Source organism: Aphelocoma coerulescens, chromosome 1 (genome assembly GCF_041296385.1).
Source record: "Aphelocoma coerulescens isolate FSJ_1873_10779 chromosome 1, UR_Acoe_1.0, whole genome shotgun sequence".
NCBI lineage: Eukaryota > Metazoa > Chordata > Aves > Passeriformes > Corvidae > Aphelocoma > Aphelocoma coerulescens.
In genome coordinates this window covers 103596680-103611554 of record NC_091013.1, presented here as the reverse complement: position 1 = coordinate 103611554, position 14875 = coordinate 103596680, and the positions used below count along the sequence as shown (strand labels likewise).

Sequence of the window (14875 nt, the reverse complement as noted above, 5' to 3'; positions counted from 1 at the left end):
ACAAAACTTTGGTCCGCGCACATTGGCTGAGGGGCTGCTCCGGCGCCGCCCCGAGCCCGCCTCTGTTGCTGTGGCTACGAGCAAAGATGGCGGAAGAGGGCGCTCCGGGCCGGCGCGGGGAGCGGAGCGAAGAGGGGCCGGCGGAGCGCGGTCCCGGTGCGGCTTTTCACATGTTCGTGCTCATGGAAGACCTGCTGGACAAGCTGAAGCTGCTGAGCTACGAGGAGGAGGCGCTGCGGCGCCACAACATGCGGCCTCTCTCCAGGTGCTCCTGGCCCGCGCCCCCTCCTCGCCCGGAGGGCGCTGGCGTGGCCGCGGGCGGGGGGCGGCGGGAAGGAGTCCCTCCGGGCCGTCAGAGCCTAGCGAAGGAAGGCAGGGCCCGCATGGCAGGATGCCTGGCTCAAGGGAAAACCGGCCAGCTGCAAAGCGTGTGATCTGGAAGCTTTGAAAACGCGAGGCCCCGCGAAAGGCCGAGATGTGATAAGTAAATAGTCCCTTGACCTTCCCTGCCCCCGGCAGGTACTGGATATCTGCATGCCAGGGTACCTGTGCAAAAAATAATTCTACCTATTCTGCAGAAAATAGCTCTGCCTAAATTCTTAGTTATTCTAAAGAACTCTTAAGTTTCTTGAATTGAGAATAGCTGTTTGGGGAGTATGTATTTTTTGTAACTCTTTGACCCTTTATAGAAAGGGTTTTGGACCTACTGTTAAGGCTGGGGTTTCATATCCAGTACATATTTGTTTCATATGTAATGCCTTTTATATCTTTTTTTTTTTTTAATTATAGTGGGAGACAGGAAGCCTGGGAAACAGGACCAATGTGCTCCCAAAATCCACCTGCCCAAATAACTTTTAAATCCATTTGTCACTTTCAGCCAGGCTCCACAGTAGGGTGTCACTGAATAAAGCTTGTTATAAGCAACAGTTTGGTAAGGGAGTCCACGTTATTCCCTTTTTGGGAAGAGGCTCGAGGATGAGCACAGTGGCTGTAAGTTGGCTCTAGCCTGCTGTTGTACCATTGGAATGTTTGAAGCGGGACGGCAAGCCTTTGTGTACCTCAGCGAGTAGCTGTGTCTGTGAAAGAAAGCATTTGGTTCCCAGTATCCAGTGTGCATGTAATTTATACTTTGGGGGGAATAACTGACTGTGGTCTGGTTTTATGGACTGAATTCTTGTTAGGACCACATATTTAAATTTGGTATGATCCAGAGCAGATCTGGATTGTATTAGTTGCTCTCCAAAGCAACCCAAGGCACAGTAGGTAAGGACAGTTGGAAGGATCGCTTCAAAACATGCTCCTGATCTGAGCTGAATTTGCAGATGTATGAACACCATTTTCTTGTCTTTCTTGAGGAAAGTGTGAAGGAGAGGTGGTTGGGGAACTTGGCAGCCAAGTCTGATGTTGACTAATAACTTACTCAAAGCTGTAAACTGGTGAGCTGGGTGTAGAAACTTGGTCTGCTGTGGTTATGTGTGAAACTCGACATCCTGAATTTAGTTCAGGTGGTTTGCTCATTGAGAAAATTGGGTAAAGAAAGTGCTGCGTAGCCTGTGCTTAGCTGTGATGTTGTAAGAGCTCCAGAAGCTCAATGTATGTACCATTTGTCCCCTTTTTAAACAGGCACTACTTTGCCCTGCCCACCAACCCTGGTGAGCAGTTCTTCATGTTCTGCACACTCTCTGCGTGGCTGATCACCAAAGCAGGACGTCCCTTCGAGCAGCCACAGGAGTATGATGACCCCAATGCAGTGATTTCAAACGTGCTGTCAGAACTTCGATCCTTTGTGAGTATCACACGGGCTCTTTTCCCAAGTGTATTGCAAACACCTGCATTCCCTCCAGAAATAATGGCAATCACAAACTGCTCTCCTGCTGGGTATGGCCCCAAGGACTGGACAGACTTTTCCTAGCTAGAAGTTTGTACTATGTTACTTAGTTGGAAGTCTACATAGGCTGCACCTACTTGCTAATTTTTTTAGCACTACAAAAATGGTCTTATAAATTATTCCAGTTAGTTTTGTTCTACAGGCTGTGAAATGGATTAAATGAGGCTCACCTTTTGTAGTGACACATATGTTGTTCATTTATACTAGCATAATTTACAGAGATTTTACCTGGAAAGTTTACACAGTGTTTGTGATCCTGCTCCTTCCAAAGTCAATGATGTAATTCATAGTGTAGGAAGTGGTTTAGAATAGTGTTCATGTTGCCTTCTTTTTTCTATTTTTTTTCTTTTTCTCTCTCTCTTTTTTTTTTGTTTTTTTTGGGGGGTGGTTGTTTTTTGTTGTTAAGGAGTTAAAGGTTGTATAAACTGCCAGGAACTATTGGAATTTTTTTTTAAATTAAAAAAAAAAAAAAAGAAAAAACCAAACCCCAACGGTCAGGAAACTATATCAACTGACAAGAAGTATGATCTTATGGAAGATTATACTGTGGTGCAGCTGGGAATGATGTTGGGAACACTGTTCTCTAAAGGAGTTAAACTGTAACAAACTACTATGTTTATTCTGCATGACAGGAATAAATTAAAATATTTTATAAACTCTGGAGCAAACAGGGCACTGTTGAAAAGTTGGTAGTTAAGTCTCAATGCTTGAGTTTCTCTGTAGCTGTTCTTACCATGCCAGCTTGTCACTCGTGTGCTTGACCATCCAGCTCCTGGTGGCTTCTGGCTCTTCTGCTCCCTGGGAGTATCCTCTTACCACGTGCTTAAAGATTTCTATGCTGCATCTGTTCCTTGGCTTCGTCTGGTTTTCCTTCTGTTGCCTGACTGGAACTGCATAGGAGAAGAATGTGAATTGGCATTAATAAAGTCTTCACAAGCAAGGGACACTTTGGTTTTACTGTACAAAAACTTAACTCCCATGAGGAAATTTGGGTTGTTAGGCCATTACTAAACAGCCTATCTCTTTATTTTAGGGAAGGCCTGTGGATTTTCCTCCCTCAAAATTGAAGACAGGTTGTGGAGAACAAGTGTGCTATGTTCTTGATTGTTTAGCTGAAGAAGCCTTGAAACACACTGGGTTTAGCTGGAAAAGGTATGGTACACTTCTAAGCATCCTCCCTTATGCATTGTTTTCCAGCAAACAGATGTAAGTTGTAATGGTAAAACAAAACATAGGAATGACTAAAAATGTTTTACTTGACGGTTCATGAGATGGAAAATTCAGCTAGGCTTGAAGCATGGGGACCAATTAATTCCTAATGCAATTTCACACAACTGGCCTATTACCAGCAAGGCTGAGTTTGGACCATTATAGACTTGGCTAATTAAGGTTTAATTGATGACCTTTTTTTGGTTATTTCCCTACACATAGATCCTTGTTAATCTGACATTTGAGTTGAAGCGTTTAATGTCCTTTTAGGTTCTGTCAATCAGTAATAAATTCCTGGAGTTACTCATGGTATGATCATGTTACAAGGAGACTACAGGAATTTTATTTAATCTGAAGGAAATTTTAGGACAAATTAGATGACAGATAATCTCAAGTATATGAAGATGTCTTTGAAAGTGTTCTTTATTTCATTCTTTCCCTCTGATGGGTTTTGAAATGGATACAGCAAAGTAATTTCTACCTTGGAAATATTTTACTGTTACTTCTGTCTAGTACACAAATTCCACTGTAAATTGAAAATAAGCCTGTGGTGACTTGCACTTGAATTTGAAGAACTTAGACCAAGAGAGAAAAAACCCAAAATTTACTTCCTAGTGTCTTTGTAGTGTGAATGTACTGTACTGCTTGGCATAGTAAATAGCCTTTACTTTTAAGACTGTCCAAGATGAACGAGACTTTAAAGGCTGTGTATACTAAAGTTGTGAAACACTAATTGCTGACTAGGTATATTCCACATCATCCATTCTTCTCATGGAATGATTTGTTTTCAGAGGTATTTACAATTTATTGTATTTAAAAGTTCTGCTGTTCTTTGAATTAATTTCAGGCCAGCATATCCAACAGAAGAGCCAGAAGAAGAAGAAATAACAGAAGATGATGCAGAATTGACACTTAATAAACTGGAAGAGGATGTTGCAGTAGGTTTATTTGATTGGTTTTGATTATATTAGTATTGGTCAACTGTGAGGAAATTTTTATTCACTGTTCATTTTTTTTGGCTCTGTTTAAGAAGTCTTTTCTATTAGCTGTTCAGGTTTTTTCCTGGAGCTCCATTCCTGCATTGTTAGATTCTCTGTAGAGTTTTTTGTTGCTTTTCAGATAAGGTTAACTCTTCAAGATAGAGCATGTGTTCTTAGGTGCAGTGGAATCTAACCATGCATTAAAACCAGGGATTGTTTCTTTTCTACTGATACAAGCTCTTGTCGTTAAACTAAAGGTTTAAAATAGGAAAACAGTCAGCTGTCTGTTCTTTTCTGTATCCAGTTAAGGTCTAAGCTGCTTAAATTGGGAAGTGGGGATGGAACAGTTAACTAAAGCACAGCTGAAATCCTTCAAGGAACCTCTGGGTTTGCTCTCATGTATTGTCCTAGGCCATGATTTTCACAGTTAATGTGTTCTGTTAGCTCTTTGGAATGTATGTGTGTCAATAAAACCACTGAGGTGTTACTCCCTTACTAGGTATTTCGTTATCAGGCAGTTTATACCAAAAGGATACTCGCTTTTTAGAGCCCCTAGTGGTTCTACAGGGATTAATTACATGCCAATGTAATTTTTTTTTGCCCAGTCCATTGTTGCTGCCAGTATATTGATATTAGCTGTATATATTATTGAATTTAGCAGTATTTACAGCAGTTAAATACTAATAATGATGTTCTTTGGTTTTGATGCTTCTGAATAAAAATGATGAGGCTGACAGAGACAAGCCTTGTCCTGTAAATCCTGGGGAATCAGGTAGCCTGTATTAGGTGGCCAGCAGTAGGCAGTGAGGCTGGGTGTGCAAGGAAATCTGCACAGTTTGGTTTCTCAGTTCTGATAACCAGTCTTCTTGTTCTGGTGGTATGTTCTTTTAAGTGCTGCACAAATATGTATTGTCCATTTAGCAAAAGATAGTCTCAATCTAGTCCTAATTTCTTGCAAGTATTCAGGGAACTTGGGGTCAAACATGCCAGAAGAAAATAGTGGTCCCTGTTAGTTAAAAACTGGGTAAAGTAGAGGAAAGAGAAATAAACTCCAAGATTTTCACTGAGTCTTGAAGCAGTCTTCCCTAAGACCTGTGTTATTGCAGCTTTTGTGATTTGTGTAGAAAGGAGGTGGATGATAAAATTTCACTTTGGTGGAAAAGACAGTCAAGAGGGGGACAAGGTGTAATAAGGGTGAAGTGTATGGGTGATAAAATGGCAGCTGAAATACAGTATAGATGAATGAAGGCTAATGCACAGAGAAAGCATCTTTACTTATGGGTGATGGGCTCTCAGCTGACCATAGTCACAGAAGAAGGGAATTTTGAGACTGTAACAGAGAACTCTAAATATGTGAACAGAGTGTGTGGTCTCATGGGCAAGAAAAAAATCAATTGCCTCAATTTCAGTTGTGTTATTCTGCACACTTAAGATGTGGCATCATTCTGCAACTCCCAAATACTCAGTGCAAACAACATCTTGAAAGCTGTGTTGAGGTCTGGTTGTGGTTTGCTTTTTGTTTTGATGTGGTTTTATTTTTAAAGTAAAGCTTTAAGAAACACAAAAAATCAGTTACCATACAACTACTGATAATGGGCCATTTCATGTCAAAGGCCTTAGGTTTAGAGTTTGGGGTTGGTTGGTTGGTTGGTTGATTTTTGAAATACTGTGGCTGTCTGAAGGAAATGTGGGAACAGCTTTGATCTTTCAGCTTGTCCCAGGTATTATGTCTCTTCATAAGCTCCATATCATGAATTCTCCATGTCTTGTTTTGTTCAGAAGTATGGAACTTAATACTCCTTGGTTTGTGCTCCTGCAAAATAAAATTATGGAGAAATGCTTCAGTAAGTATTGCACAATCTTACTTTGCAACTTCTCTTAAGGAAGAAGAGTCAGACAATGAAGAAAATTATATTGACCTGAATGTTTTAAAGGCGCAAACGTACAGATCAGTAAGTTGTTACCCATCAGTCCTCTCTTGGGAGATTTTTACATCTGTAGCAGCAATTTGTGTCTGTTGGATTTAAGTCTAAAAATCCTTGTATAGTCTTTACTTGAAAAAACACCCCATCTGAAATGAATCAGTTTATTTTGAAAGAACAACGTGCAGCCAGTTTCTAAACTGATATCACTGAAGGGCTGCTGGGAACATTTGCAAGAAATTTTTTGCAGAGACTTCTAGAGAAATATGGTATTAGTGTCATGAATATGTTTTAATCCCATATACATACACCATTTCTGAAATGTATTATAATTTCTTATTATATACATTCAATTCTCTTCAGTTTTAAATATGATGAGAAGATATATTTATTTTAATTCCAAATCTTTATGAATTCAAAGAAAGCTATTAAAGAAATCTGTTACATCTGTATCATTCTGGATATAAATATTTTTCTAATATTAACAGTGTAAGCCATTATAGTGATTTCTAACAGTTCTCACTGTGCATAACAATGATATTTTGTGGATAAACTTTGGGATTTTTACACAGAACATGAATGACACTGCAAAGCAAGAAGAGATTTTACAGTCCACAACAGATGCAGCAGAGTGGAATCTGGAAGTGGAACGTGTGCTTCCACAGCTGAAAGTCACAGTCAGGACTGACAATAAGGTATGGAAGAATGGATTTGCCTGTGTCCACGTGGTGATTAAAATGTGATTTCAGTCAATGCTGTTTACTTTTTGTTTGCTGTTTTTGTTTTTTGTCATGCCAAGACTTGTGAGTAATAGGCTCTCCAGTGCTATCTTGTCTGAACCTTTGTCACTTACTTTGACCCTAGAAGCAATAATTTTCAGTAAGTTATTTTTTCAATATTATTTTTTTTTCCTGCTGCTTACAAGGCACCTTATTTCTGTATATTTATTCAGTGGAGTTTTTTTTCAATCCTCTGACATTTCCAGTGTATTCACACTTCTAAAAAATTATGCCCTCAGTTTAACAACTACTAAAACATCTTCCTGGAGGAGAGCTGATGATCTTACCTTTCAACTGTTCCATTTTTAAACCACATGAAAGGCTGATTGTATGGAATTCCTCTTGCTGAACTTTACATGACAATCAAGTAGGTCTGTACCCTGATCTAGTCATCCTGAACTCTCCTTATGTTTAGTGAAAAGAAGTGAGCACTTTTTCAGCTGATTTTGTTCACCATATCCAGAAAACTGTCTCAGGATGAAATTCATCATGTCTTAGATCTGTGTATTTCTCTCCATAGTCTATTTCAAGCTGCTCTAGAATGAGCAGCTTAGAAGTAGGCATCTGTCTTTTGCAAGTCCAAACCTAGGAGCTGCTCCTGGCATTGCCATGAGCATTCTTTCTAGGAGCTTGTGTAGCACACACAGATCAGTGCAGTATTGATATTGTTCATTTGCAGTGACCCAGCTGGTTGGGGGTTGAAGCAATCTGCAGCACTGATACATCAGTACAATACATATACATGAATACAATGAAAGGTAATTATCTTGCCAAAAATAGGGGAAACCCTCAACTGTCTGCTTGCCTGTCTTACACCATATTGCATTCTACTGTGTGAAGAATTGCCTGGTTCAAACCACTCTGCTGTGATCCTCAGCAAGCCCATCTGTTGCAGAGAACATGATGCTCGAGTCTCACAGGGACAAATTAAAACTTAATAAAGACATACATGAAAAATTAAAGCCACTGTAGGATCTGAGGTTTACTAGCTTCCAGCTTAATGCACCATCTCTTGGCCTTAAGGAATATGTCAAAATGAACATGAAAAGAGGATTATTCTTTTTCTAGCTTCTGTGCTTTCAGAAATAATTGGAGAGAAGTGTTTGACCTTTTTCCATTCTACCAGAAAACATCATATTCTGTTTCCTAAGCTGTGCATGTAAGCATATTACCAGGAGAGTGTTAATGCTTTAATCAATGGCATTAGAAATTAGAACTTACTGTAAAGTCCTGGACAGAGATGGGGGTGGGTTGTGTGTTGTTTTTATTTAAACTCTGAAGTTTGGCAGATTGTGAACAATTGTCACCAGACCAACAAGAGATCACAAGTCTCCTGCAAACCTGAAACACAGTGGAAGCACATTTTCTCTACTGGCTCATTACCTGGCGTGCAGTGCCAATTCACAGCACCTTTCCTCAGCCCCCATCCCTGAGTCCATGTATGTTTCCTATGATCTAGAAGTTGGAAATAATTTTTCCCCCTTCTAATTGAATCCCATTATCAAAACCAAGTTTTGGTATTTCTGCTTCTTTCATTTCTTTCCATTCTTCTGGTAACAGTGAGGACTAAAATAGAAAGGAAAGAAGGGATAGTCCAGAACTGGTAGGTGTTCGGCATCCAAAGCACTCATTTTGTCTAAGAATAAGCAGAACTAGTGCAGCTACAATCAATATTTTTAGTATTTGTGCACAGAGTGGTTTCTAGCAGAAATAGTTCCATGAAGATCAGACTCTAAAAAGCATAGATGATATGGTATCAGTGAGGATGTCAGTGTTCATTTATGGATCCGAGTGTCACATGTGACATTTAGGAGATTTATAAATTGTGTCACATTGAGCCAGTGCCCCTGGCTATGAACATGGCAGTGGCAGGATGATACATGGCAGTAGTATAAGAGATTTGACCCTGCTTTGTGTACCCACTGTTGTTGAGTAACCCGAGAAAGATAGATAAAAGTTGCACTTACCTATGTTTTAATTTGTGATGTCTTTTTTAGGATTGGAGGATTCATGTAGATCAAATGCATCAGCACAAAGATGGAATTGATTCTTCTTTGAAAGAAACTAGGGTATGTCTTGTATGTACAGAATATTTTACTAATCTGTCAGAATTTTTATTTTCTCTTTTATTTCATATGAGTTAAGAACTAAACTGGTCCTTTTTTTCTTCATTTTATTTGTGCTATTGCTGTAAAATTAAAAAGGAAAGATATGATAATGATCATTAGGGACAGTGCTAGTGGCAAAATACTTTGTGGGAAAGCATTGTATGTGTGAGGATTACCAGGGCTGTCAGGCTCCAGTAATGAATGCGTTACCATAAGTACATCCTGACTACAGAGGACAAAATAGAATAATACCATCTGAAAGTGCTGTTAAAAACCCCAAAATACTCTCAAATACTGTTGCTAGAGTAACTTACTGACATTGACATTTGTAATTAATTGAGGAGGGGAGAGCAATGAAGCAGTAAAGACTGAAATACGTGTTTTGGAGGTGGGCAAACCAGAACACATTGGGAATAATTTTTTGTTGGCTAAACACAGCATTTCCATTCTATTCTTCTCTCTTGCTGTAGACTTCCATAGCCTTTCTTAACTACAACACCATTTTGATCTTTGCATACTGTCTGCATACTGTCAACCCACAGAATGTGATTTTCTAGGGTTACCTTGACAAACTCCATAACGAAATCAGCAGAACACTGGAAAAAATCAATAGCAGGGAAAAGTACATCAACAATCAGTTGGAGCACTTGGTTCAAGAATACCGTTCAGCACAAGCCTTGCTGAGTGAGGTATTGCTGCTCTTTTGTTGTTGCCTTCCCCAGTATTAACTTGCTGTTAAGTGAGGGTAGACACAAAGACGACATGGAGTGAGTTATCTGTGAATTCTGCTGTTGGATATAAAGCAGGGGAAATGTTGATTGGCTGTCAAATTATATTCTTCCTAAGCTAAACTAGCAATTTTTTTTTCAACTGTTCTACAGGGGAAAATAGATGGTTTTTGCCTGAGTATTATGTATAGCTGTTGCCAGTCTTGAGCAGCTAGTAAATTGCTAGTTCTGCTTTCCCAGAAGTTCACATTTGTCAGGAGTGGAAAAACTACAGTTTCGGTCCAACATTCATCCCTTAGATTGAGTACTGGTGCTAACGTGCACAAAGCACTCTGATTACTTCTTTGCTTCATTTACTTTTTATGCCAATAGAGTGCTGAGAAGCTTTTTGATCCCCTGTTTAGGAGGCATTACAGTCTGCCTTTTGGTAGGCCCTCCTGGTTGTGGCCATGCTGACAATAAGACTAACAGAATTTGACTTCTGCACCTTCTGTTTGCCTTGTTGTTAAAGTATCTTCAAGATAGTAATTTACTGTTGATGAAGTATTATTCTGGATTTCAGTATTCAATCCTTTCAGCATTATGGCAGATTTTCTTCATGTTTATTTCCTTATGTAACTGATTAGAATGCATAATTCTTATCAAGTGTGTATTTGGTCTATTAAAATTTTGAAAACTGCTTTACATTTTTGAATGATAGTCATTAGAGAGGCTGATGTTTCAAGCCTGTCCTCATTTGTAAACCTCACTGGGGCTTTGCAGAAGAGTTTCTGGAATTGGAACATCTGAGAACAAGTCTTGAAGTTTTCTCTGAGCTATCTGCATACATCTCTTCAACTCTGTCATTACAGCAAAGACATGTTTCTTTCCAGGCTAAAGAGAAGTACCAGGAGGGAAGTGGAGGAGTAACTGAAAGGGTTAGAGTGCTTTCTGAGGTAAAACACATTTTAAAACAGTCTTTGGAGAGTTGGGATTTAGTGGTTACAGTTTAATGAACCCAGTTCTTTCTGATTTGTTCTCATGTTAAAGATTAATCTTTGTTTGGGGGAGATGATCCGGTCCAGTCCCTAAATTTTAAGGGCTGCCATTGATTTTTAACTCATGAAATGTGAGCTCAGTTTGTAAATGAAGGTAAATGTTCTTTATTTTGCTGTGTCCTAGAATTACAGAGGATTAATAAATCATGCCCATAAATTCTTTGGAAGAAGAAAAACTTTTATTTTTAGTTGAAATTAACAATTTGAAATTTTTATCTTCCAGGCACTTAAAAGCAATATTTTACTAAATAGTAATTTTTTTCCATACATCAAATTATCTTATTACCTAAATCTGGTTTTCTGTTGTGGGTTTTCTTTTTCTTTTATATCAGTGCTCTGACAAATTTAAATAAACATCTCCTGTCTCCTAACTGCCTCCACATGTTGAGTGTTTCATGGCATTTCATATAGAATTAAGGCCTGATTTCCAAATACTTCAATGCTTTGTTCAAATAATTTTTTTTTAAAATGTCTCTGTTTGGGTTTTAGAAACCAACTTTATTTATTAGGCAAAAAAGTCTCTGGAATAGTTGCATAAAATAGATCACACAATAAGAATGTGTTGGAAACTACAGAACAAATTTGAGATGTTTTAGACCAGAATAGAATAGTTGAGTTGGAAGGGACCTACAGTGATCACCCAGTACAGCTGCAGTAGGTAATACAGCGGTTTAATGGGAGTTTTCTAGCAAAGATTTCTGAGTGTATGAATTCTGCAGAATCAGAGCTTCTTTCTATTTCACTCTCAAGGAAGTAAGTTTGAAAAAGTATTTTGTGATGACTTCAGATTTACAGAGTGTGCTTTGGAAGCTGATGGACTGGTTATAATGGTGAATATGTTACTAGCTGGCACCCTTCAAACTACGTAGATGCAGTGGTGCATGTCTGAGATAAACCAGACACATTGGATGTCAGTACTGATCTGTTTTCAGTTGTGCAGTCAGACCTCAGCCCACTTGGCAATACCATTATCACTGCAGGTATGCAGTAACAATTCAGCAATGGTTCCTTTTTGTTACTGAAAAGGCTTATTGAAGCCTTAATTAAGGGCTGTTTTCATATTATAGACAATACTGGCATATTACCTCAGCTGTACTTTAGAATCATATATTTGCTTTTTTTCATTGTCTACCACAGCAAACTGGTTGCTAGACAGTGCTGAAATGCACTTTTGTTCTTCATACATGCATTTTACATACCTGTGCCAGTGGCAGCAGGCTGGACCTGCTGCACCTTCTTTTGCTGCAGTGCTGTTTCTCAGGTTTCCAGTGCAACATGCTGAAGTCCTGATGCTTCCACAGGGGCAGGTGGGCATGGTTATTTGGTGAATCTTGATCTTCAGGGACATTGGTTCCTATGTTCTTTCATCCAGCATCACACTGAAATACTTACATTGTTGTTTTTATTGGGGATGCACAGATTGGCAGTAACAGCATGGTGTTTGGTCAAATTGTTACTCCTTTTCTGTAATTTTTTATGACATTAATTTTGTTAAATTATAATTTTCTGAATGTTTGAAAAATTGTTCCTCTTTATATAACAAGTAAGATGGATTAGTTAATTTTTTTTAACTAAAGCAGTTATTCAGCAGAGGCTTTTTTTTTAACTTGATATTCATCTGGTTTATTTAAGAAAAAAATATCTATTTTAAGATTACAGAAGCATTAGAGAAAGTAAAGCAGGAAACAGAAGAGAAAGGAAGCAGTATGACTGATGGTGGTAAGTACGTTTTTGTTTCAGACAACACTCTTTTTCTTGGTGACAGTTTCATAATATGTGCTTCATTAAAGTAAGAATAAGAGCAATTACAAGAAGCAAAACAATGCAGCAGCATCATATTAGTGGGAAGGGAGAGAGTAGAAACAAAGTGTAGGGCACAAAACATTTTAATAGCTTTTCACAGGTCAGATGATCCTCTGCTCAAGGTGTCTTCAGTTCTCTACCAAACCTCAAGTCAGGTATGGGGGTAAGACTTTCAGCTGAGCAAAACACATCATTGAAAAACCTGTCTTAATGTTGATGCACATTTTTATGAAGCTGTTAGATGTCAAGAAGACAGCAAAATTGTCATTGCCTATTTCTGTCTTTAAAGTGTTTTGCATATTAAAAATGATGTGTCAGTACAATCACGTCTTTAGAGTAGAACACCCTTTTGTTCATTCAACTCTTGAATTTTAAGGAGTGAATTACAGCAAACAATGCTTTTGTGTTAGGTGGCTGACAGAGTTGTACTGTTTATGCTTTTTTGGACAGCTCCTCTAGTGAAGATTAAACAGGCCTTAACAAAATTGAGGCAAGAAACCATTCAGATGGACATACAGATTGGTGTGATGGAACACACATTGCTCCAGTCAAAGCTGAAAGAGAAATCCAATATGACTAGAGATATGCATGCTACAGTGATTCCAGAAGCCACAGTAGGTGCCTATTAAAATCGGTTGGACCTGACTTGGTTTGCCCAAAATGCAGTTTTCTACCATTTGCTTTTTTGTGAGTTCAGAGGTTTTGTTTTTGTTGGGGGAGGAGGATGTTATTTTTCCTTTTCCTTTTTAAGAAGATGCTTGTTAAAAGATGCACGTTTTTAAGAAGTAATGTGCACACTTTAGACTTAAGAGGGAGCCATGTTTAGTTTTGTGCTGTAAAAATTTACTGCATATCTCTTCCAAATATACTAATAAATTCTTGTTACTGAAGATGTCCCTATATCTTTGGAGAATGTAATGTAGTGTGAAAGTCTATAGAATGATGCTGACAGCCTGTAATCTTGATACTTAGCAGTGCTGAAAGGAAATTGCTTGCAAAAGACTTGAAAGGAAGGTAAAATGTCTGTTATCGCCACTTACATTTAGTATAAATTGTTTAATTGATGATATTGAAGTAATACAGCATTACCCTTTCTAACAGGCTGGGTCAAAACTGATACCAGCTTCAAGACTCCTCTAACAGCAGCAACAGTATCAAAATCTGTATAAGACCAAAGAAGGTGAAAAGTATTGTTTGGAAATTACTCTTGGCTTTCTAATTTTTTTCCATGTGCCATCACTGTTTCAGAGTCACTTTATATTAGCATTGGGTCAAATACTGCTTTCATTTATAGTATTTAGTAGAGCTCTGTGGACATAATTTGGATTATTCTTATTTTCTGTTCTTGTGTCAGAACACCCACTTTTGATTTCTGTGAGGGAAAAATGTTGCCAAATCTAGTTGAGTAATACAGAATGAGAAGAAAAATGTAGGAGGAAGGGGTTGGGAATGTAATGGCAACAGGGGAGCTTGCTTTGTCTTAGTAAATGTGTAGGTAGGGAGGGATTCTAGATGGTTGTGGTAATGAAGTATGGAGCAAAGAAATAACCTTATTAGTAGTACATCCTTTTGGTTCTGGTTGTTCATGAGCCATGAACAATATTGGTACAATTCCAGTGGCATTAAAATCCTCACCTAACCCTCTGTAGGCTATTCCATTCATCTGACAATTAACTTCTCTCACTTAAAGGTGAGCAGTATTTTGCAGAATCAGTGGATCAGTTCTGTGTCTGAAAGTCAAGATACTTGACACAGTCAGTACTATGAGCCAGTGTAAGTTTGTTGTGCTTCAGTATTTCATTTGCCAAAAAGAAAAAGCCCTAAACCCATTGGATTTTAATATGTGAAAAGCTATCTGTAAATGTCAACTATTACAATTTACCTGTGCAAGCAACTGCTGAAAATCTCTATGAATCATGCTGGAAATCGGTTTCCAACTCCTTTTGCTGCCTACCTATATCCTCCCACATTCAGCTGAAATTAGAAAAGTTATTATTCATGTTCCCTTTGTTAGGTGCTGTTGCTACTGCATATTTACTTTAACAGTGGCTTTACTTCAGCTTAAGATAAAGCAACTCCCTTTTGCATTGCCTGCAAAGCAGCTCACTGATGCTTTTGGATTGCAATGTTGCGTTGTGTAAATGCTATTTATGTAAATGCTTTCCTCAGAAAACTCCTCCTTCATGCTAATGTAACAAACATGATTAATCAAAAACGTTTCCTTATGAACTGAGCCTCTTATTCTATTAGAAGTGAATCTGTTAAGACAAGCATGGCCAAAAACCCTCTAATGTGACAAGACTCTGGAAGAAAAGCCTCCTTTGTGCCAAAGTAATTCTAAAATAGCGTTCTGAGTATCTGGAATTGATCTACATTATTTTTAACGGTACTGTCTGAAACTGCCTTCATTTAAGTAGAACA

General features: G+C 38.4%; 1 protein-coding gene across 2 annotated transcripts; it reads left to right on the top strand.

Moving 5' to 3' along the window:
- Nucleotides 1-7: 7 nt before the first annotated feature.
- IFT57 (intraflagellar transport 57) lies at nucleotides 8-13344 on the top strand. 2 transcript variants are annotated; one of them, XM_069022341.1, is made up of 11 exons: nucleotides 8-265; nucleotides 1624-1786; nucleotides 2922-3040; nucleotides 3945-4035; nucleotides 5961-6029; nucleotides 6572-6694; nucleotides 8776-8847; nucleotides 9444-9575; nucleotides 10487-10549; nucleotides 12304-12370; nucleotides 12905-13344. In XM_069022341.1, exons 1-11 carry the CDS (start codon nucleotides 87-89, stop codon nucleotides 13081-13083), a joined length of 1257 nt encoding a protein of 418 aa, XP_068878442.1. In that variant the 5' UTR covers nucleotides 8-86; the 3' UTR covers nucleotides 13084-13344. The 2 variants fall into 2 exon arrangements, with proteins under 2 accessions (XP_068878442.1, XP_068878451.1); XM_069022350.1 differs by lacking the exon at nucleotides 8-265 and adding an exon at nucleotides 297-484.
- Nucleotides 13345-14875: the final 1531 nt, after the last annotated feature.

Bases quoted from the DNA above. Each gene is read 5' to 3' on its own strand.
- IFT57 (XM_069022341.1), top strand. From the start codon at position 87: ATGGCGGAAGAGGGCGCTCCGGGCCGGCGCGGGGAGCGGAGCGAAGAG. The intron at 6,695-8,775 runs GTATGGAAGAAT...TGTCTTTTTTAG, and splicing joins CAGTCAGGACTGACAATAAG to GATTGGAGGATTCATGTAGA. The intron at 9,576-10,486 runs GTATTGCTGCTC...GTTTCTTTCCAG, and splicing joins CACAAGCCTTGCTGAGTGAG to GCTAAAGAGAAGTACCAGGA.